Source organism: Rhamphochromis longiceps, linkage group LG1 (assembly GCF_057381845.1).
Source record: "Rhamphochromis longiceps isolate RC_006_pf linkage group LG1, R_longiceps_female_GT1.1, whole genome shotgun sequence".
Lineage (NCBI taxonomy): Eukaryota > Metazoa > Chordata > Actinopteri > Cichliformes > Cichlidae > Rhamphochromis > Rhamphochromis longiceps.
This window is the reverse complement of record NC_140557.1, coordinates 16,936,007-16,961,821: the sequence shown is the minus strand read 5'-3', so window position 1 is coordinate 16,961,821 and position 25,815 is coordinate 16,936,007. Positions and strand designations below refer to the sequence as shown.

At 40.9% G+C, this 25,815-nt stretch overlaps 1 protein-coding gene across 2 annotated transcripts in view; it reads right to left on the bottom strand.

Moving 5' to 3' along the window:
* elp4 (elongator acetyltransferase complex subunit 4) overlaps positions 1-25,815 on the bottom strand; it is a 54,770-nt gene that overhangs the window by 11,821 nt on the left and 17,134 nt on the right. For both annotated transcript variants that reach the window (XM_085400530.1, XM_085400521.1), the window contains 3 exons: positions 24,302-24,490; positions 20,942-21,050; positions 18,588-18,694 (listed from right to left, as the gene is read on the bottom strand). In XM_085400530.1, the coding sequence (XP_085256656.1) occupies positions 18,588-18,694; positions 20,942-21,050; positions 24,302-24,490 (405 nt within the window). The remainder of the gene's footprint in view (positions 1-18,587; positions 18,695-20,941; positions 21,051-24,301; positions 24,491-25,815) is intronic.

Genomic DNA, 25,815 nt, shown 5'->3' with positions numbered 1-25,815 from the left:
CTAATTTCAGAAAAATGCTTTTGTAATTACTATGTGTTTCATTTTGCTGGTAGAGCTTTAGAAAACTATTGCAGTGTTTCTTTTTTTTTTTAAGGAAAAGCTTTTCTGTGGTTAGGGTGGTGAGGTTTATTGTCAAAAACCTTTGATCACAAAACCACAAACGCTTGAGGAGACTAATGAGTAAGAATATTAGTTTAAGCCATGCAATTAGTGTGCAATTATATTCTGTGAAGTTTAAAAGAAAAAGAAAGTATAGAGGTGGCTACAGAGTACCGTTGATATCAAAAGAATAGCAGAATTGGAAAGCAGTTCAGATGTGACTATCAGCTTCTTCATTCTCCCTGATGTGGAGTTAGGCGTTTTGCTGGGAAATGGGCGGCCTGCCAGATTGGGGCCAAGTCAGAGTTGTCAGGGGATTACAGTTCTGCCTTGCTCACTGCAGGGGGTGCGGAGTGGGCCTCAATTACCCTGGAGCGGCGTGTTTGATTTGGCCCGGCACTTTTGGGGACAGACCAAAAGCTGAATAATGCACCATTAGCAACTCAAAATCCTGCCGTAAAATGAGTCCACTTATGCATCACATACAGTAATTGTGTGTCTATCAAAGGCTGGCAGGTCCACACCAATTACCCTGATAACAACAAAACAATCTATGCATAATATTATCTGCTGAACACCTGTGGGTGCCCACAAACATCCAAGCTTTCCTGTTTAAAACTTCTACCGCTCATTCAAAGTCTGTCACCAACACACTGCGGGGTAATGAAGTGTCAACTTTGGAGCGCAAAAGCACTAAAATGCAAGGTTGCTCTGATATAATGTGGGAAAATGTGTTATGGTACAGATGTTTGTATTTACAAATACATGCAAGACGCTAGACTGGGGGAGAGACAGAGCGTGTGATGACAGAGCTAGAGAGCAAGAGAAAGAGAGCGAGTAAGAGAGGGAGATCCCACGACTCTGGCTACAGTTAGAGCTGTGCAATTGAATTTCACAGGATATGAGGCAGCAAATGGCATGTAAAGGCTGAAGCGTCAGACGGTTCCTGCCACACGGGCCAGACAGATAAGGGAGGTGTAAGTGAAATCATTAGGTAACTCTGCAGGACATCAGGGGCAGTTTGAGGTTGGCAGGGGGCTATGAAAGCCAAAGGTCCTCCTTGAGCTCCATTGAACACCCACTCAGCCTGATATACATGCACTTACAAACACACAGAGAAAATCACTTATACAAACACAAGCTGCAAGGCAAACAAGGACTCGAGACAGAGACAAGCACACAGCCTAGCGCTGTTTTTCCACCCCCCCAATCTCCACCCACAAACACATGCACATGAACACATATGGAAATGCGCTCATGCACACATACACACACCACTTCAGACGCCTCATTGAGGTATCAGCCCCAGCGATTGTATTTGTCCACCTGGGTATGAAAGAGCCATTCTGACCTGTGTGGCGGAGACAGCAGTGTGGTACAGCTCCAACCGGAGCCCAGCTAGGCTACGTCTGTCTCAGGATCTCAGGGAGGGGAGCAGCCAAGTGTGGATGCACCTCATTACCTCACTCATCCACACACCAATTACCCCTAAATAAATACACCCAGCCCACAGGCAGCAACAATGACATCCAGCCTGAAAGGGAAGAAAGGACGGCGTTCAGAAAGCATTTGCACGCAAAGAAAAGTGCTGTTGGATAATGATGAAAAAAAGTACGAAGAAAAGAAGCAAAAAGAAGAACATGCAGGGGGCTCCAAGTCTTTTAAGGAGCTCAAAGACGAAATGGAGGAAGAGAAAGAATGAAACAAACAGAGCAAGCAGAGTGAAGTGATTCAGAAAATGATAATTTCTTGCTAAATTTCACCCAACACATCCGCAAATGATTGTTGTGGCGGGGGAGGGGCAAAGTTTAATTGTTTTAATGCATGCAGCCATGAGATAGCTCTGCCGCGGACCAAAATGGTGATCGCTGTAGAGCCGACACATATTTGCATGTAAGACAGACTGCTTGGGGTAATGGTAACGGCGCCGTGTCCGAAGGCCAAAAAACCCAAAGCTAGAAAAAAAAGACACAGGTTGCAATAACCAGCCGCTCAATTCCCACAAAGTTTGACAAAATATCGCAGGTGGCATGAACTGTGAGAAGAAATCCTCACGCCTTAAATATGAGAAAACGGTTTAAGCTGTTAACAGTGAAAAAAAACAAAACTCCATTACTGGAGTGAGAAGGTGAGCGAAGGATGCAGAAAAGGTGTGTGGCAGAGAAAAGAAGACAGATGTGTTTTCAGTGAAGGGAGGTACAAACGAGGAGAGGAAGCCAAGAGTTCCTTCATGCCCCCCACCCCCACCACCCCACTCTCCCACCTCCCTCCATGTGGGATCTTTCTGCATGAGTGACTCTGTCATACCTGGGGGACAAAATGGTCTCTCTCTCTCTTCCTCTGTTTGTCTCTCTATCTGCCCCAGTTCTTCCTACCTCTACTCTTGTATGTCTGATGTGATAATAGTAAGCCAAGCTTTGCTAGTTGTGTGGTGCTGTGTGGTAAAACAATGTTAAAACTAAAAGTATATTAGTTCTCACTCCAGTACTGAAAATAGTTTACTACAGTCCTCAATATATACATTTATTAGAGACCCATGAATCCCTTATTTTGGCACCAAAAGCAAAAAAAGATCATGCACTTGCACATGCAAGCAATCAGGTGACGGGTGTAACTTTAAGTTGCTAAGGATGGTGCGCTCTCCGCTCTCCAGGATCATGTAGAAACTGAAAATAACCCACATGAGCAAAGCCAACCGGTTCACCTGACCACAGGCAGATTCCTGGTTAACGGAAACAGTGGCTGAGAACGTATCAGATTTCCACGCTGTTGATTCGGTTTAATAAACTGAAGATGATGGATAGAGTGGAAGTGAAAGAAGCAGGTTTATTAGGATTCCTTCCTGATGGAGAGCTAATTGAGGGAAGGCACGTTGTGCAGGTTTGGTGCCACAAGTGGGTGGAGTAGCACAGACATGCTGTGGCAGCATAGTAAGGATTCCTGGCGTACAGCTCAACCCTTAACTGGAATGAGTGCATGAGAATGCCAGGCTCGGCCACACAGAACATCACACAAGAGGCCTGCACGGACTTACCTGCTTTTTACCAACTGCATTGTCTGCTGGACATAAAAATAGGAAGCTGTTGTGTCACCCTCTCTCTCCTTTTCTTCCCAGCTTGACATAGCCTAGAGGTTTCTCCTGAGACCTCCAGTGTTTTAATTTCCTGCACCCTACAACATCAACACATGCTGCTGTCAAACCCTGCAGCACGCTTCGCACACTGATGTATTGTGAACATATCACATTTTCTTAAAGGATTAAAATTTATTTTTTAATTTTTTTTAGATTAAGGCTTTTAGGCACGCACACACACACACACACACACACACACACACACACACACACACACACACACACACACACACACACACACACAGAAATTAGTATCTTCATAATTTCAGAAAGCGTGTGAAAAACCATGAAAATGCTGCAGCAATTACAGTATCTGAACCAGCTTCCAAGACAGGTTTGCGTGACTTGAGAGATTTCACACACTACCTGTGCCTGATTGGAATGTACAGGAGATATGCAACATCCCCAACACACACCCTCAGGTGTTTTTCAATCTGTACAATTCAGGAACAAACTAAATTAAATCCGCCTGCTGTTGTTTGTGTTCATCGAAACATGTCCAGTGGACAAGATTACACAAGCCAGTCATCGATGTCTCTTACACAACTGATCACTAAATTTATTCACGAATGATGAACTCGCAGCTACAGGTGTATGTGGTCTATAAATACAAACTCTCAATGGCTGAAGGGTGTTTGCACCTTAATGGTACCTCTGAGACTTATGAGTTACGGATCAATCAAATAAACTTGTTAATGTTTAGCAGAGATAAAAACTGTTTTCTACTGTTTTAGATCCCTCCTTGTTACAAAAAAAAACAGAACATCATAATTATATAACAGCCACTGTTAAAAATCAATGTGTATTTTACAATGAGACAGTGTAATTCTCCAGTGTTTTATCACCAGAGATAATGTATAGTGGTTTTTTAGAAGAAAGGAAAAGATAAGACACAGTTCCTTTAAAAATAGAATTTAAGTCGTTGCTCTTGTATGTTTCCTAATTGAAATAATGTGTAGTGTACTTCTGTGTGAATTTGTCAGATCTGATTTGTCATCAGAACACAACCTGTTCTGGTGGGTACCGGTAAAGCTTGTTGCGTGAAAACAAAGGTAGCTTTTCCTATTTCTTAAAGACATAACTTCCCGACAGTGTTCGTCTGCTGGATATACTTTTTTAGGCCTGCCACTTCTAATTTTTCTCCTCCACTTGAGTGGTTTCCTCAATTTTGTTCTGGACACACTGCACACCATGAGATTTCGGACAATAGCTCTCTGAGGATCACCTTCTTGGTACAAAAATACTATTTTATGCCTGTCAAACTGTGTTAACTTTGGCATTTTTCATAGATTCAAGCAAAGAATGCCGAACAAATGTGTGTTTGTCACAGGCTGCTAGTCACAAAGTGCCGAAAGACACAATTCAGAATTGGTTCTTTGCCAATTTGTTGAACCAGTGTTGTCTAGACACAACACTGGTTCATCCTTTGAGTTAAGTATCTCTTTTTTATGCTTGAATGATTCATAGGTCAATGTTCAGTGACTAAACAAACAAACCAAAAACCTTCCTCTGAAAAGTATTAGTTTCAAGGACCCGACTGAAAGTGAGGGGGAAAAGAAGCCCACGTCCAAATAAAAACTTTGAAAGAGCTTCAGAAAGCTGGGAAAAGAATTACTCCTCAACATCACTTTAAAAAATTACAACAAACTCTCAAAGTATAAAGAAATGACGTGTACTTCATGACTTTTGCATTTCACTGTAAATAGAAGTACCAGTTATAATAATATGTTAACTTTCTATTCTTACAAAGAGCAGGAACAATGTCATGTGCTAACATTACAAAGTCAACAAGTCATAACTTATAAAAACAATATAAAAATGTTAACACCTTTGTAAACATGAGGCACCTGCTCATTCATCCACCCAACAAATCCCTAAATTAGACAGCTACTCTGTTTGTCATATACTGATTTGTGGTAAGCAGACAATGACATAACTTGGACAAGGTGCTTTGAGCACAATCTCTGAATTAGCAGGACAAAAATGGCGCATCCCAGTTTCATTGGCCATACAGACTGGCAAACAGACTTACTTCATCTGCCAAATCCCTAAATTAACACCTTTTTGGTGAGAAAGCTCAATTTGGAACACATCACACCAACACCACAGCTGGCATTCAAGGGTAAAATTAATTACTTCAGATACATGTGCTTCCTCTCAAAGTGGCAGACTTATTTGCATTGAGGAACATTCAGCAGAAGTAATCGATGCACACACAAAATACGGCCACCCAATGACCCCGGCCCCGTCTCAAAGTCCCTCCCCATCCCCAAAGCCCTGACGGCTCAGCCATGCATGGAGGAACAAACACAGGTAGCGAGAGCAAATCAGACTGCAACAAAACACAGAAACATGAATGGGAAGCATTACAATGACGGGCTGGATGCAGGACAATGGGCCCGCCATTAAACAAACGGCAAATCCCAGGATGGGCTGCGGGAGTATGATACAGATTACAGGCACCTAGTCCCTGCTTGGGGAACAGGGGAGAGGGAGAAAAAAGGACACAATATTGCAATCTGACAGCTGACGTCTTCATATAAATGTATGAATTTACATTCCAATTAGAGGAAATTTACATCTTAATCACAGCGAGCAGTGTGTCGGTCCCTCGGTTAGTGTGTTGCTACGGTAATGAGGTGGGATGCTGCTGTGCTCTCTCATCCAGACAGTGATCTGTCAGCAGACGACACCTCCCTGTTATGAGGGAGCTGCACCCTTAAATGTAACCGCCACCACAATCCAGTAATATTCGCTGAAATCTGTCTTAAATACCAACAAGGTGTGAGCTGCCACCCGAGCATAATGTGCCAAATATGGAGTTTGAAAAACATCAAACACATCTTAAATACAGTGCACTGAACCAGGAGTGTCTTTAACTGTCAGTCAAGTGACAAGCTTTCAGTACTCTGTGACATTCCATTTCAAATTTCCATACTAATAATGGGTATATTATCTTTAATGGTTTGACTTTGTTTTATGGCATTTGAAATGGATGGTGAAGCCATCTGTGGAATTACTCAAACATACAGTATTATGTCATCAGATCACATGCTTTGGCTCTAATGAAAGCAATGTGAACAGGTGAGATGGAACAATTGCGAATATATAGTCAATATCATTTCGGTCATCTTTTACATGAATGTAAATCACAGCATCCAGCACACACAAAAACTCAAGGAAATGACACTATGAGTTCTCAAACAGCATGCATAACTTCGTAATGAGGGGGAAAAAGCCAGCCTGCAAAAATAGTAGCGGGGAAGCAGTCAAATCCTCTTTTAAAAAAAAGGACTTTCCTGAGGACTTGAGGACTCTTCTTGTGGTTTCATTTAATTAGCAGGTAAGCGCCACTGGTTTGAGGTTGCAGATTCAACTTCTGCACAAAAATCGCACTTCTGATGTCAAATTTAGCAAGATCAGAAAAGGGTTGATTAAATTAAACTCCAAAATTTTCGGAAAATGCTTTAATCCAGTGAAATCATGTACAGGAACGCTGACTGCTGAAAATGCAGTCAGGGAGCACAGATTAGCTACCACCAAATAGAAGACCACATAAATCAGTTTAACACAGTCCTTTGCCAGCTTCACGCTTGACTTTAATACAAGGAAGTACGAACAAAAAAATTGGAGGGAAATGAGGCATGGCTTCTTTATCACCTACCTCGTAGCCAATCAGACCCCTCCTGCCAGAGACATTGCTCTAATGGCTGATATCTATGGAAGCAGCCTATTACTGAATACTGCCTGTAATTAAGACAAGTCAGATTACACCGAGCCAGTGCATCTCCTCTGATATGTAGGCTGCCATTAAGGTCTGAATTGGTAATGCACTTGTCCGCCGCATTCAAAAAAGGGAAAAGGCCCATGTGGAAGGGGGGGAAAAAAATCGACTGTAAAATATTGCGTGTCTACGGTAAGTGCTGAACGCATCCTCAAACATTACATGGGGTGATATGTGGGGCGTGGCTGGGATTTCACTTTAGCCTGCAGGCTGTTTGAAAAGGATGCCAGTAAGCCGCACACAACCCCTTTGGGTTGCAGATTGATTCCCACAGCAGTGCTACTTTGCCTGAGCACTTTTGTCCAGGCATCCAAATTAGTTCGTCTCATCTTTTTGGGGGGATGTGTGAGTCTGTGTGTGTAAGTGAAATGAGGTTCGGCGGTTGAGTTTAGCTTGAATGTTCGCCATGATTACAACTTCTTAAAACAGGCAGCAGCTTATAAGGTGCCAGGTCGACTTTGTGTCTGGAAGTAAATGAGGTGAGACGAGTGAATGTGAACGCTGTTAAGTTGGAAGCAAGGTCATGAATGTAGAAAGATGACAATCTTAAAAAGCTGACTATGATTAAAAAGAGGACTAGAGTACGGAAGCCTCCCACAAAAGAAACAGTGAATGAGAGGGACACAGAAGGAGGGACAGCGAGTGAGTATGAGAAGGAAAAGCACTTCTTTTTCTACACAAAGTGACTCTGCTAACACTCTATCTACTCGAATATTCACCACTACACTTGCTTTGATGCACTATTCCTCACTCATTCGAGCATGCAAACCCTCCTCTCGACACACACACTCTTCATCATAAAAATTTCCCTGCCTGTTAATATCTGTGCAAGTCTCCATGCCTCCACTCACACAAACACATACTAAGATGTAAAAAAATTTACTGTACTGATTTTGATTATAATTTTGCATTGCATACCTGCCTCCTTACAAGTCCTCTGTTGATTCAGAAAGCTCAAACGATGACTTTGTTTTTAAGAATATGCATTAAAGGAAACTGTGGACTTTGATGTTTATATAGATAAGGACATCGTGTATGATCTTTCCCCTTGTTGAAGGGAACAAGGTATTACTCATATGACTAAATGAAGTCACTGAGTAGGTGAAAAATGTATTATTTATTACAAAGTCCAAAAATATTGGCAATTATATCTTAGTGTACAAACAATCAAAAAGAACAAAAAACCTTTTGGACTTTCCAATTAAATTGAGGCGCTTGAGTTTCTTGCTTTTAATCTAAAACGTTTCATTACAAGTACTGAAACACAGTTTTCATGAAAACTAAATCAGTATTTTAAAAACTGTATAGTCCATGTACACATAAATCTAATGAAAGACTAAATTTAAGCACACCAATACATATATACACTCACACCCATTCGCAGAGGGTGATAAAGCAAGTGTACAGTACATGACACCCCCATTCAAATATTCTGTGTAAGTGAGCATACAACATCAGACCATCAGATCACTTCACTCTCCAAACATGAAGCCTTTAATAGATGTGGAACTGAATCTTTTCACACCACTGAGTCGCAACTCACACAGAAGAACAGCAGGCACAGGATGGCAGTGCAAAAAGAAAACAGAAACAAAAAAAACCCTAATAATAATTATATACACACATATGTATATATATATATATATATATATATATATATATATATATATATACACACACACACACACGCACACACACACACATATATATATATGTACTTGTGGCACAGGGATCAAGCAGAAGTGTATTACATTCAATTAGACTCAGATAAATGTTTGCAGACTTGACAGAAAACACACTTGTCTGAAGAGGGGAGAAAAGATTCATAAGAATCCTCAGACTAACATATGGAGTAACCTTTGTGGCCTTCCGGGACTTAGGGGTGGTGGTATGGTTACGCGGGGGGGTCTAACGCTCCAAGGACTGTAGGCACGCTAGGGAGAGGTGAGCTGTCACCCCCCATTATGATCACTGCCTGTACCCATAAAGGGGGAGGGCTAGGAAGAGAGCAGGCAAAAAAAAAAAAAAACGAAAAAAAAAACTGGTTCCTCTCTAACCGCCATCTAGAGCCATCCCTGGGCCTCAGAACCCTCGGACTACAACTGCCTCCTGGGAAACACTTGCACGCAAGTCCTTCTCATCCCTGGCTAGCGGTGGGGCATAATGTGTGCATGTGGGCAAAAGGAGGGGTTTGTGTGTGCTTAGTTGGGCTGTGTAAGCAGAATGTATGGATTTTGCGTAACAAAAAGAGACGACTGTGCATGTTTTCATAATTGGCTCAGAGTAAGAGAATACACTGTTATTCAGTTTGCCAAAAAACAGAGATGCAGAGAAATATAGTGCATTATGAAGCAACTCTCTTTCATTAAATGTAAACAGTAATTCAAGGGCTCAGTGTAATAAGAGTCCCAGTAGAAACACATTTGACAATCAGTAACTGACATAATTTGTATTTCTTAAAACATCTGGGATGCAGTGCAGCAAAATAAAACTGAAGCACAAATAAAACAAACAAAATGTTCATGTTTATTATAGTGCAATATTATGTGCTAGTGGACGAGTAGCTTGCCTCAGATTTGACCTTTTGCTGCCTTTTGTGTAAGTTTGGGTGAGCGCTGCTTCTGTGCATTCTGTTCCCCAGATCCCACTCCTAACACCCCTGTCACTCACCATCACTCATCATTGTTAGGGACAAAAGGAAAGTTTGGTTAAGCCACACACTGGAGTGCTCTCCCACCCAGTGTCCACCCCCCCACCCTCACACGTTCATGTATGTGTGTTAATACACATACAAGCACACACACAGACGCGCACAGATTTCATTTTTATTTTTACAAAATAAATATAAAACCTCTGAGTCACACATGCTGTCTAACTCACAAAAAGGGTCGCAAACTTTTCAGTGAAGCATCATCACCTTGCCCTCTAACTTTTCTTTTGAACTGCAAGCTGTCCTTCGAATGGCCCTCTGACTCATCTACTCTGTATAATTAAAGTCTATTCAGGGCTCTATACATGCCCTAACTATCCTCCATCATCTGACTGAGCCTTTCAATGGCCACCTGTGAACTCTGAAGGACAGGGACACTTGCCCTCGTAAAATTCATGAGCACCACTACATTCAGCAGCCGGCTAACTTCACTCAATGGCCAACACCACTTTAAACAACTCTGTGTTGACTGTTGGGCGAATCCTTTTTAAATGCAACCATATTCACAGTAGCAAGGGTTAAGTAGCTGCCATGATTAGCTGAAACAAATGCCTGTATAGTGTGCTCGGGGAAGGAAAAAGAAAGAGGATCAAGAGATCCAATTTGTTTTTGTCATTGAGGGATTGCAGACAGTGAAAGTAATTTGAAAAAAAGGCTAAGTGTCCAACTGATCTGGTATTTCTAAGCCTACTACTTTGTGATGCAAACAAATTAATGAGTAAATGATGTAAGCACATTCTTTATGTCCAGAATCTAGAAATGATGGATTTCTAATACCAAGACTGTTGGAGTAAGAATGGGAAAACGAGCTTTTAAAAAAATGTTGACGTTCGAAGAACAACATGATTAAGGGACCAAGTTTCTGCTACTGTATTACTATAGTTATTGCACAATAGCACAGATATGTAAGGCTGACTGCAAATCTTTGAGATTTCACCTGACTGAACAATATGGAATCTTAACACAAGGCCACATCACTACCATTAGTAATGATGTTTTGAGAAAATTTTAGCGACAAAATGAGATGTGTGACCAAAAAGAAGCCAGAAAATGGGTGAAGAATGACATCTTCAATGTAAAATACATTTTGAATTCATCGTTTGTTATCATTGAATGGCCTAAATGCGCAAACTGTTTGCTTGTCAAACTATTTCACAGGAAGATTAAACTGTTAACAAACTTCAAATTACCCGAAAATTAAAGGAGTCTCTGGGTTTTCAAATGTATTAATATTAAAACAGCATAGCACTACATCGGCACTGAGTGGACACATACACACACTCCTCCTCCTGACCCCCCAGGACACTGAGCGGTGAGAGTGTGGGAAAGTTATTTTTAGGACCCATGCAGACTGCCTTCCTGAGTTTGATGCTCCTGCTCCGGATCAACATTCCACCTTTGAACCACACCGACCATAGAGCCGTTTGTGCTCATGATGGCAATTTTAACGTTCTCTGCGGACCAACAGCAGGAAGGACACCGTTTCATTTAAAATGAGAAAGCCACTGCCTTTTGCATTTTTTTGTCCAACGATAATCATGGCAACAGTCTTTCTGTGCAAGTTTAGAAAGAACACGTTTTGAATGCAGAATATCTGTAATATTAAGTGTTTATATCTGGATTAATGCGTTTGAAAGTTCTGAAAGTACAAATTACCAAAATTTACCTCTTTTCAATTTTACATGCAAATTTTAAAACATACCCATTGCAGTTATTTATTCAGAGGTCTCTGAAATTAACCACTGAACATTTTTTATGCTGCTGGATGTATGTTTGTTTGGGGGGGTTGTTGTTGTATTTTTTAAAATCAGGATTGTGCCTGACTATGAGGAAAAGGAATATCAGAATTTACAGTGGCAAACTTGACACTCTTGCAAAGAGTTTTTAAGACTTGCACGGAAAGTACATAAACCTAAGGCAAAATTAGACAGAGTCTTTAAAAAGATAGGAAATAACAAAAAGTAAATAAAAATGAAGAAGCCACAGTGAAGACTTAGTTTATAAGCACCAGAGGGCCTATAGTTCTCCAGTCACTACCATTATGTTAATACGAGCCCTTTTTGAACAGGCTTACACATACCCTATAGTGCCACAAGACCCCATGGATGCGGGGTGGCATACACGTTATAGCCTTTTTGCCTTTCTCTAATGGGAGCTGAAGACAACTAGGGCTACTTTAATCAGGTCTGAGTCCAATGTGGCCAGTCTAGTCTGATGGGGGCTGAGTGGTCCATGGACCATGTTAAGGGTTCACTGCTCACTGATGAAACAGCTTCACTTCCAGGATGAGTTCAAGCAGACCACACTCTTACTCAATCTGGCAGGAGGAGCACATATGCCTTGTTTTGTTTTGCTTTAATACTGTCTGTTTGAAAGAAAAGTTTTGGCGTTTGTTGATATGGTATGGAGGGCAGCACATTTGGCTGCCCCAAATATTCTCGCACTGAGCTTTGACTTGGCTACAACAAACACAACTGCTACTGCTTTTTCTCCCTAGGTGCTGGACAATGAAAAAAAATGCTCATTTGGACTGTTTTAACCAGTGTCTTTAGTGATTTTCTGAACCTTGACCTTGCTTGCACAAGCACATCTTTAATAGCTTGGCAGACCACATATAGCACTACAGGGAGTAACATTTCCACTCCCACACATAAAACTCTGCTGATTTGTTGTGGCATTAGTGGAGTGGATTTGGTTGTAGGTTTGTGCTTGTCTTAATTAACACATTTATCAAAGGTCGCTATTTAATAAATACATAAACTTGTGCAGACAACCTGAATCGCACGGATGTCAAGTGCACCCAAAAACAAACAACCCCCCACACCTCTTCAGAAAAAAAAAAACTTGCACATTTTTGCAATCCACACACACACAAGACTCAGCCACGGTATGAGCTAGGCTTTTCAAAGACACATGCACATTTGCAGAATAGATAAAAACTCTGCTAAATAATAGATAACAATCTGATGTATGTTGAGAATATTGTTCAGCTGAGGGGTGCGATGGCGTGCTACTGACTGGCCTGCACCAAATTGTCTCTCTTGTTTTCATACACGCACAAACCATAAGCACACCTCATTCCCAAATGCAACAGAGGTTGATGTGCACCAAGGGAGGAAGTATAAATAATTCAACTGAAATATTATTCCAAGGGTACCATTCCCATCTGATCGTGATTCCCAAGCCACATGTGGGAATCACAAGCAGGTGTATGGAGTTTTCAGTGTCATTAATAGGTTCAGGAAATCCTGTAAGCCCACTGTTTCAGATTTCTTTTCTTATCCGACGAACCGTCATTATGATCTGCTATTGGAAGTAAATATTAAATGACTGGGTTCAGCTCTTTCTCCATTTCTGTTCTTCTCAGCATTGGCTTTTCTCTGATCTTTAACACTGGGCATTATTGGAGACTTGGGGAGTCTTATATACGATTAGGCATTGAATACAAACAACCATATAAACAAATGTAAAAATAAGGCCCTGAAGCTTGTTCTCTGTCGAATTCATTATGTATTTTACAATTCTTTCTTTCCGTCCCTTTTAGACGGTTTGGTGCCTCTGAGGAAAAGCCCTCATTTTAATTAGACCTGACCTGAGAATCACTTAACTGCTCCTCTCCGCTCATGCCTTCCCCCTCCTCTCCAAGTCTTCGCTCTGTTCCTCACATAGGTCCATTAACACCCTTCCCTTGGCACCCACAGGCTTCAACAGGGGGGCAGACGCAGGCGTTGTCTTAAAGACGTTTTGAGGACATGCCAAGAAACATTAACCTTCTCTATACACCTCCCTCGGACTCTTCAGTTTGTCTTCCCGTTCTTCTCAAGTCTTATTCTTTTCATCACTATCATTATCCTCTTAATATTATTTTCTGCTATCTTGTGGCTTTCCTCCAACGCACGGAAAAGTTAATTACTCACGTTCATGTCATGTGGGATGGAAGGTTTTTGGACAACTTGAGAAGTTTTGGGAGAGAGGAGTTGGTAGTGTCAGAGGTAAATATATAATATAGTGTAAAAAAAAGTTCAAATATGGTAGACTCTGCATTTTTAATAGCATTTATATATGGAGATTTAAATAATAGAAAAATCTAATCAAAAACAGATTTAGAGCAGTTCTAACAAGCTTGAAAGTCAATATTTGGTATGACCACATCCATCAACGCAGCTTGAATTCTCTTAGACAAGCTTTTTCTTTAAGTAGTCTTCAGGAATTGTTCTTCAGGCTTCTTGAAGGACATTCAAAACCTCCAACACCAGTGGCTGAAGGGCAGTCCCAAACATAACCGAGCCTCCACCATGTTTTACCATGTTTTACAAACAGCTGTCGACACTCCATGTTCTTCCTCTATCCTGAACTCCTTTACACATAATGACCACAGAAGTCTTTGCTGCATTTTTTGCCATTTCTCAAGGACACGACTTTCAGATACTGTTCGACTGCTGTAGATTTTTTGGTCTGCTAGCTCTGTTGTTGTCCACTTGTCCAGTTTCCCAGATTTTTTAAAGGCACACTGCACACCATGCTGAGATATGTCATTTTCAGCTACTAGCTCTTAGAACTTCACCTTGTTGGTGAAAAAATATTATTTCATATGTGTCAAACGATTTTATCTTTGGAATTTTTTGTTGATTCAGCTAAAAAAAAAATGGAAACAAATGAAATGTTGACAGGCAGCTAGTAACAATGTGACAAAAGATTCTATTTAAAATGAGTTCTTTGACAAGTTGTCTGTCATGTACGGACAAAACACTGTTTCATCCTTCTAATTCTAGTTAGGTTCCTTTTAGATGCTTGAATAAGTCATAGGTCAACATTAAGAGGCTGAATTAAAAGTATTTATGCTGAAAATAAGTGAAAAAGCAACCAAAGTCCAAAGAAAATCTGAAGCTATCATGTTTTTATTTAATTTAATAACTGTACAGTACTCTGTTTATACTAACCATTATCCTTAATGTAAATATGTAAGAAAAATTGTGTATGTTTCTGTTCTGTGTCCTGTTTGTTGTATATGTGTCTTTCTGGCTGCTGTTACAACCAAATTTCCCCTTGTGGGGCAATTAAAAGATTATTCTATTCTATTCTATTCTATTCTATTATCCTTCAAAGTAAATAGCAGAAATTAATATTAACTGTACCTTGATAGGTGACAGAAATGGTTAAGCCATTTCTAGTTGACCCTGAGGCTGGTTTGGACTGACACCTCAAAAAAGTGGTGTCATACAAATGAACCAGGATGTGCAATATTATTACACGTAAGAAACTGATGTAATCCCTATATTTTATATGACCTTTGTCGTCATGTGTCATCCTTTCTTCACCAGCTTCCTTTCACTGACTCCTTTCTCTTTATAATAATGCAAAATACTCTAAAAATATAACAGTTCTCAATGACATGAAACTTTTCCTATGTATACACTACACCGCCATAGCAAATGACTTGTCAGAGCAACAGACATCTCCGCATAGCATCTCTAATAGAGGACTAATTTGACATAAATCCTTGTCTTATGGCGTATTTGACCCCGTGACCTACCTCTGGCACCCCAGTACCCCACGGGCACACTGCCTGTCAGTTTAAAGGGTCAACCAAAGGTAAAGAGAATGTACTATCTACATTCTTCAGGGCTTCATCCTTAAAGCATCTTCCCTTGTGAAACCACTGACAGAAGCCTGTATTAGCTGAGTGGCTGGGAAAATTCTCACACACATTGCGTGTTTTCAGAAAGTGTCTAACAATTAAGGCGTGTCCGCATTTCCCAATACATATTTGCTTGTGCCATTGCATGAATGTCAATATCTGTATGTGTGTGAGAGCAAGTATTGTTTGTATATGTCTCTCTGAGTATGTGTTAATCTCTTAAACACCTAACACTCCTCTACCTGCTCAGACAGGGCCACGCGTTAATTCTGGCTTCAGGCGTCGTGGCTAATAACTGCTCATCAACCGCAGCTTGAACTCTGAGAAACATCATGAGCTATCGTGGTGACCTTAAAAAAAAGAACCAACAGAATACCGATTGAGGAATGGGGGAATTTATTTGCTAAAACCAAAACCCACCATTTAAAAAATAAAATCAAAACTAATAAATACAAGATCACTTTCTTATAAATAATCCCTGCACTCTGTGAGCTGGCAAACAAACACTTTCCGCATTCCAGAAATGTTAGGGGATATAAACATGAGTCAAACAGCAGTTAAGAAATTAGTTACCAGGACAAATCTATGTGTGGCTGGGGAGACATGCAGCTGCCTGACCGAGCTGGTGAGAAGGTAGCACTGTCAATCATCTGTCACTTTCCACCACCGCATCACAAATTAATCCAGATAGATGATAAATAGAAAGCTGCTGCATTCAGTGCCTTTCATATATGGAAAATGAGTCAACAGTTGAAAAAGGTACATAGCAACATGGATCTGTTGAAGACTGAGCAGTAGAGAAAATGTTGTATTACGTGGCTCCAGGCAGAAGAGTTGTAGCATGAGTAAATGAGTGATTAGCAGGGATGGTGTGGGCTGTCACACGTCAGACACCAGGCTTAAAATCCAGTCACCATCTTATGTGTCAATCAGCGGCCCACCGAGGCAGTTAACCAATAGGTCAAACACAGTATACACTGAGCAATGTATGTGTGAGATGCACACCAGTAGACATATATACCCATACTCTGCAACAGTGAAGGAAGAGCACGTGCATTCATACCTTTGTGACATTTCTAACTCAGATGATGTACAAATTAATGACAGCGAATCACAATGCCAGAGAACACAACACAAAGCACATAATTGGCTGATTTGATGCATGACTGGTGATACGATGTTCTCTGGAAAATTCCCTAACATATAGCAATGTCTCATAGGACTGTGACATTTTATATTAAGTACGATCTTGTGTCAACAAGTGCATCCATTTTACAATCCTTAAAAAAATCATAGGTGGATATTGCAGAAGTTTTAAGCATATGTTATAAAGACACCGATATGGAAACGATATATATAAATCTTATAAAGTTTGTATCTGTCTTGTGTGAAACTTATATGAAAAGCATACAAGAGTGAAAACAGATATAAGATCCCTTGAAAAATTATATAAATGAAACTTGTATGTTTTGGATACTTCCTAAAAGAATATATGAAAGTAATGAGAAAGTGGCCACTTTCATGAGTGAATCATATAAGCCTTATATGATTCACAATATTAAGTAAGCCAAATCTTATGTAAGTCTTTTATAAGTTTTTACTATTTCTTTTCCAAATGGGCAGCGCAAGAGTATGACTCCCACTCAGCAAAAAACTTCAATAAAGCTCCTTAAACAAGAAAGGCAGACAAAGCTTGGTCTTAACAATGTGCTGCTGGAATATATGACAGGGGATCCAGGCCCCACAGAGCTACTGGGATTCTCTAGGCCTCTGAACTCCTGGCCTGCCCAATACAGAGCCTAATTAAAAGACCATTTAGGATAACTACCTTGACTTTTACAAACATAATAAATCACTGGAGTGGTATGTTGGGGAAATCAGAGAAAGGAGGAGGGATTGGGTCAGACAGAAGAAAGGGTTGGAAGGGCAGTTAAGGCGGGCAAAAAAAATGAGAAAGGATTGACCATAAGATGGAGGGAAGTTTGGGGGTGGCACAGGCATTTCTCTCCTCCCCTACAAATCCTGGCTGAAACAATAGGAGTCACTAAGAGCCATGGACCAGAGGGTGTGATAAGGTAATGATAATGTAATGAGGACCAATCATGAGGCTGAGCTAAGAGGAGGGCCCCTTAATTTCTCTCTGGAATGGCAGCTCAGTGACAGACTGATTGCTCTGCCCGAGAGTGATCGTGCAAAAGAGAAAGAATATGATCAATCATACATCAAAATGAATGAAGAAAGAGGAAGCCCATACAATCACCTAGGTACACACAGTAAAATAAAATGCAATCCAAGAAAACATTTCCACTCTAAATTCTACATAATTTCTATTATTGATGGCACAGTGGTTGTTGGTATAGGTGGTGTATTGCACTTCATTACATCATTTTGCTCTCTTGTGTATATAATATACTGGATAAAATGTTAGAAACATTCACTAATACTCTAATTAATTTTAAGTCATACATGCAAATGCACTAATGGGTCTTTAGATGTCACACTGGAATTTCAAGCTATCTTACATATTAAGGTAATGTTGCTCCTTATTAGAGTAAGCACGTAATCTGAGAGCTTTTCTTTCTCTCTGCAAACCCTGTTTGTTGCTGTTGCCTCATTCTTGTGGCTGAAAAACAAAAGTACTGAGTGCTAAACTAATGCAGGGTCACACCCTTGGATCAGAGTCATGGCTGGTAACAAATTAATGCAATCCCAACATAAAAACATAGAAAACTACATAATTAACTGTCATAAGCAGCAGAAGCAGTATTGTGTATTTATGATTATAGATGGATTTTTCTCACTTTGTTGCCTCTTGGCATTACACTCAAATAACTGTGGTAGCAACAGAGTGTAATCAATAGCTTCTCCTTTGATTTTGTCACCCAATAGCAGACAAAAGTAAACAAAGGTTGGCAGAGATTCGCCTACGTGAGAGAGTTCTCATCTGCACGAAGCAAATGTAATCTTTCTTAATAAATAATTACTTTGTATCGAAATCGCTTTTGGTTTTAGGTTAATGGCTACAAGGCAAGTTACAATTAAAATAGACCAGGGAGGTAAAATCAGAGCAACTAAAAAATTCAAACATTTTTAAAAAAAGAAAGAAAAACAAAAAAAATCTGATGAGATATCACATTATACAGGGTTTAACGGGTGTAACCCTTGGAATACCGTCTTTTTAATGAATAGATCCTGGTTACGCTGAGTACCTTTGACAACATACCTCAATACTGAACTGTTTTCTCTTGAGCTTAAAAGCCAGGTCCTTGTGGTCAGGGAGTTGGCTCGCCAGACAGTTCAGGTAAGGTACTTGGCGTACGTGTAGCAGGCCTGTGAAAGGAAGAGGGAGCAGATTAAACCTGAAATACCACACAAAGTAAGAGCTTCCTTTACTTCTTCCTGCCTTACTACTTCATTTATTACAGAGCATGTGTATTTTATTTGACTGTGCCAACAGAAAACCCCATCGTGTTTCTCACACGTGCCATTTTTTATATAAACATAAAATAAGTGACAGAATTTTACAGATTTACTGAGTTACTACCAACTAGCAAGAAATTAACCTTCATTATTAAGCTCAATACCCCTATTTTGGAAGAATGCTGTTCCCCTGCACCTTTCAAGGTAACATTTTAGTATGTAGGCAGTAGCTGTATGAGAAGAGCTAATAAAAAATTGCTAGTGACCCCACGTTGACCTCAGCAAAAACTAATATTAAGTTTGATAAATCCATTCATAAATGCAAGTCTTCATGTCTTTACAGTATTTTAGTAACAGATTATATTTTTGAATGTTTCAAAGTTTTGCAATGGCTTTCAAATGTCTAACTGATCATTATAAGGTGAAGGATTTTTTAAAGTTTGGGGGTTTGTTTTGAAAATTTGCATCTGTACAAGAGGATTAAATTTAAGGCACAAATTAATTGTAAAATTACTAACAACTAAATCTGCAATAGAATATACTGAGTAAATGTCATTGGCAGACTGAAATGAAGAAGTATTTTGTTCACATATCTGCATGTTAGACTTTTCCTATGATTTGGAGTATGAGCGAATGAAAATTTGCCAACTTACACTGGGACATACTAGAACAATAAGGACACAAGACAAAAACGCAAGCTACGGATTCTTACAAAGTTTTGGTGGATTTTTTCCCCCCCACTCTTAGTCCTCAATTAATTCACCCCAGTTTTCTTAAAACTGGTTACATACTGTAAAAGTAGGGAGGTATAAATAAGTGTGAGAGAGAAAAGGAGTGATCGAGGGAGTAATGGAGAAAGGAAGACAGACATAAAAAGTGGGGGATGGTGGGTTCTCTCCTCTGTGCACTTGGGTGATTTCCCCTTGCCTGATTTGCAGTGACAGGCTTCCCAGCATGCTTTGAGCAGCCCTCAACTGCTGCCGCAAACACGCACGCGCCTCCGCACGCACACTCTCACACTCGTACCAGATGCGTTTGCACTCATGAGCACACATCAAAACAATTGTACACGTAAATGTATTTCATAACCCAACCAGAGATTCTCTGGCTGGTTGAACAGGGCAAACATATATTTGAACAAGGTGTGCAAACAATATTAACTGCAAATTAAAAAGAACGTTCTGTTTTGTTTTTGCAAAACAAAATCATTAAAAAAAATTATACATCCTCACACTCATGTTGCATGAGCTGAAAAGCCACCTGCCCTCACAATGCAGAGGAATGTGATCACTGCTGGGATGTGTGATCTAAATAAAACATGCTGTTGGATGAAAACAAAATCTGCCATTGAATGTTTTCAATCTCATCCCTTCATCTGTCACAACTAGGGCCGTCTAACACGAGGGGGGGTGGAGGGGGGGGTGAGAGGAAAAGCGCAAGAGCGAGTGGGAGAGTTCGAGAGGCACTGCTAAAAATACCCAACTCGCTTAAACTGACCTTTATGCGTGGAGGGTGTGATAGAGTGACAGAAAAGAGGAAAACATGCCGGAGAAAGAAGGAAAGATGAAACTGTACAGAAAAAGTGATGGTGAGGATGAGGAACGCAAACACAAACTACGGTGCCTGCCCTCCCTTCGTGTTTCCTTATTTCTTTCTCTCCAAGTGTCCCTTACCAGTGTCCTTTCCCCTACTGAAAGCCTTGCCCTCCATTTATTAGCAGAGCATGCTGGTCACGGAGACATTGACCGAGGGATAGAGCGATAGAGGCAGAGAGGAAGAGAGAGTGATGGTGAGAATATCGATTCCCCAGTGTTGGTCTGCTCTGCTCCAGAGCCTCAGGGGTATGGGACTGGGGATGAGAGTGGGCGAGGCAAGAGGGAGAGAGGCTCTGCTGGAGGGGGGAGGCAGGGATGGAGGGTGGGAGCAGTGGGTGCGAGGGAGAGGGGGTACAGCATGGCAGCTGAATCCCCCCCGGCCTGTCTACTGAGGAGCACGTCTGATTGAGCAGCAGCACACTAACGCGCACTGACAGTCTGGCCTGCAAGGGGGCTGCCCTGCCTCCATCCACAGCCCAGCCTCAGCCTTAATGCACTGCCTGTATGTATGTGTGTGTATTTGATGGAAAAGAGACAGAAAGATAAGCGTGTGTGTTCTTACCATGGTAGTCTTTGTAGAGAGGGTTGGTCTCTCTCTCAGAGCCTTTGAATGATTCTAAGGCTATGGCATTGTCACATAGCCTGGTAATGTTGCCCATTAGAGCTCGGTCCTGTAGGACAGAGACAGACCAAGATTGAGGGAGGGAGGGAGGGAGGGAGGGAGGGAGGGGGAAAGAGACACAGAACATTAACAGGTAATTAAAAGCCTCCTGACGGGCCATCAGAGTTTCAATTAAATTAGGTCATCATTTCCTGTGACCAGGTCATTTCTGCCCATGGCTTATGTGAATGTGATGAGGGATAGAAGGGAAAGTAGTGATGGGGCAAACAAATGGAGATAAACCTTACGTCATAGATTTGAAAAAAAGAGAGAAAGAAAAGCATGGGAAAATGTGCCACACTGTAAATATTTTATTTCATCAAATGTTTCACGAAAAAGCTTATAGCTGGATAGCTGGTGCACAAACTTAAACCTGCACCCAGCAGGGGAGGACTGGGGAGAAGTTTGAGAAGTAACATAGGCTTGGAGTGGATAGCTCCCCCTACTGGTTTGCTCAGTGACTTGACAATAAAGTGGACAAATTAGGGCTGAATACAGTAGAGAAAAAGAATGAGGAAGGAATATACAAAAGGGTGGAAGCAGAGGGTAAAAGAGTGAAAGGGAGGAAGAGAGAGGGACATTGGGACATAGGGGGAGAGGGAGTCCTGCATTATTAATCCCTTTGCCTCCTGAATCATTCACATCCTTCTCTCTGTGTTGGCTGCCACCGCCTAATGCAGTTTTCATGCCTTCATGTCTTTTCCCCACTCTTTCTTCTTCCTTTTCATTTTTGTCCTACTTTTAAAGTATGCATATCCTACCAGTCAGTACCACCAGCACTTACAGAGAATCTGAAGTCACTCGTGCAGCAATTACAGCCAATTCGAGAGTTTCGATAAGCATTATTCAACACATTATTAAAAACACTAATGGCACAATATGACTCAGTATCTGAGCAATAGCCCATGAAAAACTTTATCTGTACAAATCTGTTTAGAGGATTATAACTCTTCTGTGTGCACATAAATAGATAGATTAGATTCCTTATCAAGGAGTGATTTGTTTCAAACTTTCCACATAAAGCAGCTCAGTTTAATAGCAACAGGGCAGAATGAGGTCGGTAAGACACGCACATGCGCCTCAGCTTCTTGAGTTTTTAAAGCAATAAAAGAAATGCTCCCCTCTGCTGAATATAATTCTTTATATGTTATTTATAATTAATAAAGGGCTGTAACAAGACTCGTTTGAGTCTTGTAATTAAACTCTATGCTACCTCAATAAATTCAGATTAGGTCAGTGCAAATCCCCTGAAACCCTCAGCTTCAGCGGATGACCACTGTCTGACAGGTCACAGAGAGGGCCCAATGTTCACCTCATGCTGCAACATTACAGCTATTGTTGTTTTCATTTGGCTGTTTGACTCAATGGCATACAACTAATGCCACTGGGTATACATGTCATCAAGTAAACAATCTTATTAATATGATCCCAACTCAGTCTGAGTGAGTTAAAGATGACTTTCTGATGATCAAAAGTTGAACAAAATGAAAATATGAAATATTCTCTTGAAGATATGCAAAGAAATAAAGTCAGTAACAGGAGTTATTTTACAATTGAAAAAACTGCTCTGCTCTTCGGAATTACAAGAATAGGCAAGTGCTATATTCATAGGTAAGACTTCAGCTTATATAAATGGTGTAGAGGCTATGTGGACATCTTTCTGGACGAGCTGCAATATTTACGTCAATCAGGACAACGCGTTAGTCTGAGCACCAGGTGAGTATAGATGAGAGTATAGATGCATTATGGGGAAGACTGTGAACTTTACATTTGTGTGTGGGATGGGTGTGGTAGCAGGACCAAGTAAGATTGAGGGGAACCGGGCTAAGACGAGCTTAATTAATATTTCAGATGGATTGTAGCACTGGGCTGCTGTGAGTAGGCTTTCAGTGAGTTGTTCAGCTTCCCAAGCTGCTCAATAATGCATTGAGTATTGTAGGCTAGCAGCAGTGGGCTAGCTGGCCAAGACAATAGAGCCTTGGCCAGGTAGCCCATTGCTACTAGTCTAGACAGTTTTCCAAAGGCCATACCTTCTCCATTATAACTATTTAAGAAATGCTCTGGCACAAAGAAACTCTTCTACCATGTCAAACTAATTTCTGTTATCAGTTTGAAATGAGTAGGTTTTACACACCACTGCCTTCAAATGATTAATCACTTTACTGAGTGAATGAAATTCACATTAATTGTATAACTAAATTATATAACTAATAATAAGGTCACATAGCCCTAATTACCTCTATGTTGGCTTAGTTACTGAACACCTGATTCAGTCCAAAATCTCCTCTCCTGTTCTTCCCCAACTCATTCACTTCTCTCCCCAGGGTGGAGGAGGGGGAGGGGACAGATTAAGGGTTTGGAAGCTTGGCCAGAGTGGGACAGGGGGACCGCTCCCACCACAGCTGACATCTGCTAGTTAGCCACTCTACCTTTTTTTGACTAGGCCAAGGCCGCTGTGCAGTGAGCACATATAGGCCTGGAGCCAGAGCAAGTTATGACAACACAGCTGTTCTGTAAGTTACTGACCTATATCTCTGTATAAAAGGCTCAGAAATAACAGTGTTTTCATGCTCATGTGATTGAGTGAGTGAATAAGAAAGTAGGGTGTTACAGTAAAAGAGTGGGCAGGTTGAAACATTTTGGCAGAAAGTCTCAGATGGCTTTTCTGGTGAGTGTGCTTCTGTGGTTGACTGTCTGGGGGAGGGCTGTGGTTTGCCATATGCCTCAGCAGATGACTCCATCTTCACACTGAGAGGCCAGACTGGACACAGGCGCATGCACGTGGACTCCCCCCAATTGCCTAACCACACCACCCACCTCCTCCCAAGATTTACACTTACAACTCGCAACTGCAAGGACTAATATTAGTAAGATAATAAAATACATACACAGGCTCACACTCTGCTTAAAACTCTAATTTTAAAAACAGCACCATAAACCCCCTCACAGATTCAAAGGCCTTTAAAATAAGTATGCAACTGACTGTGTTTGCTGCAAAAGCATGGCTTCCAGGAAGTGGCCTGAGTAATACCAAGGTGACACTGAACTACAGGTTCAGGAGGATGACACAGTACAAAAGACTTCATACTATGCACTCTACTAATAAAAAAGACATAATCAAATCAAGTTTAGAACATCCCACTGGAGGAAAGAGACACAAGAATAAATGTTTTTGCACGTCATAAAACTACCGACAAACCTCTTTCAAAAAGAGATTCTCAACTATGTTTAACTGTTTACACGTGTCAACCAGTGTTTTACCTGAATAAGATGAGAAGGAACAGTAACTACTGCAACTGACAGTGATGACCTCAGTAAGGCACGCAGTCCATAAAGGAAGGTAGTCAAGGCGTGGTTATGCATGGGGTCGTCGTGGCAACTTAGGTCATCATTCCACAAAGCTGACCCAAGAGAGTGAAGACCAACACGCAAGATATTACGAGACATGGACTATAAGATAAAACAAAAACAAAAGAGAAAAAAAACAGTGTCAGAAACACAGAAAATATTCAAGAAAGAGTCATGCAAATGTGTTTTATTTTACAGTACAGTCGAATGCAATAACACTGCTTCTGAACATTATCTGAGAACCGCTTTTAAATGATTTCAGTAAGCTGCTGTGGTCTTGGGTAGTATTCCCAAACTTTGGAAGAGAGAGAATGGACAGTCTGCTTACCAGCACAGACAATCCGAACACAGTGCCCAAACGTGACTGGACACAACTGCCCAATCACAGAAGCCATCTGACACACGCACAATGGACCTGTCAGACAGGCTTCCAATATGGCCGCCACCCAGAAACTCCAGCACATTCTTGGCACCACAGCGATGCGCTGCAGCCAAGGGGGCCTGGGTAAGGGTGGAGTGCCTTCCCTTGAAACCCCCCCCACCTCACTACAAGAGATCAACGGTAACCCACTCTCATGGGCAAAGAAAAAAAGTGGCCAAACAGTGGTGGGATATATATATCACTGAAACTGAAAGAATGGAGGAGCCTGTCCAAAGTGTGAGAGTTTTTTAGCCTTTAGTACAATTGCCTTTTATTTGGGGTTTCGTAAGGATGGCTCCTAATTACTGAGGTGAGAGCCAAAAGTGATTAACAAAGTCTTGGCCTAAAATCTGCTCACTTTTTGCTTTTGTCCCCCAGTCTCTTCTCTTCTTTATCCCTCCCCCTCTATTTTCTCAACCCTCCCGAAATCTCCTCTGCCCCACTCCCTCCTGCTTCCTCTCCCGACAACATGACCTAAGCTTCATTTGGGTCTGGAGCAGAATCACAGGGATCTTAGAAAAATAAACCCCATTGTTTCTGGGAGCTTTTTTTACAGTCAACTCATGTTGACTCATGTTATTCACCACCAGTGCTTCATTTCTATACCTTACTATGCTTAAATATGAGTTTTATGTGCGCTTCCCTTAAGTCACTTTCTTTGTTGAGCAGTCTCTTCAATCACGGGTTTTGTGGGACACAGAATTAGAAATTTATTTCTGATCCAGGAGATTTTTTTTTCTCTTCTTTCTCTTTTTAAGTGCCCTTTCTCACTATCCCTCAGTCATGTCTGTCCCATCTGTAACAACTGAAAATAAAATAAATAATAACAACAAAGGTTGATCAAATGGACCAATACAGCAAGGCCGTGATGATCCATTTGGCAAAGTAAATCCATTGGGTATCCTTGTTGGTCTTCAGACAACAATTCTGACGGCTAAAGAACCAAATGGGACAGGCAAAAAAAAAAGAAAAAAAAGAAGAAATTTATTTCTATGTGCAGCCCAGC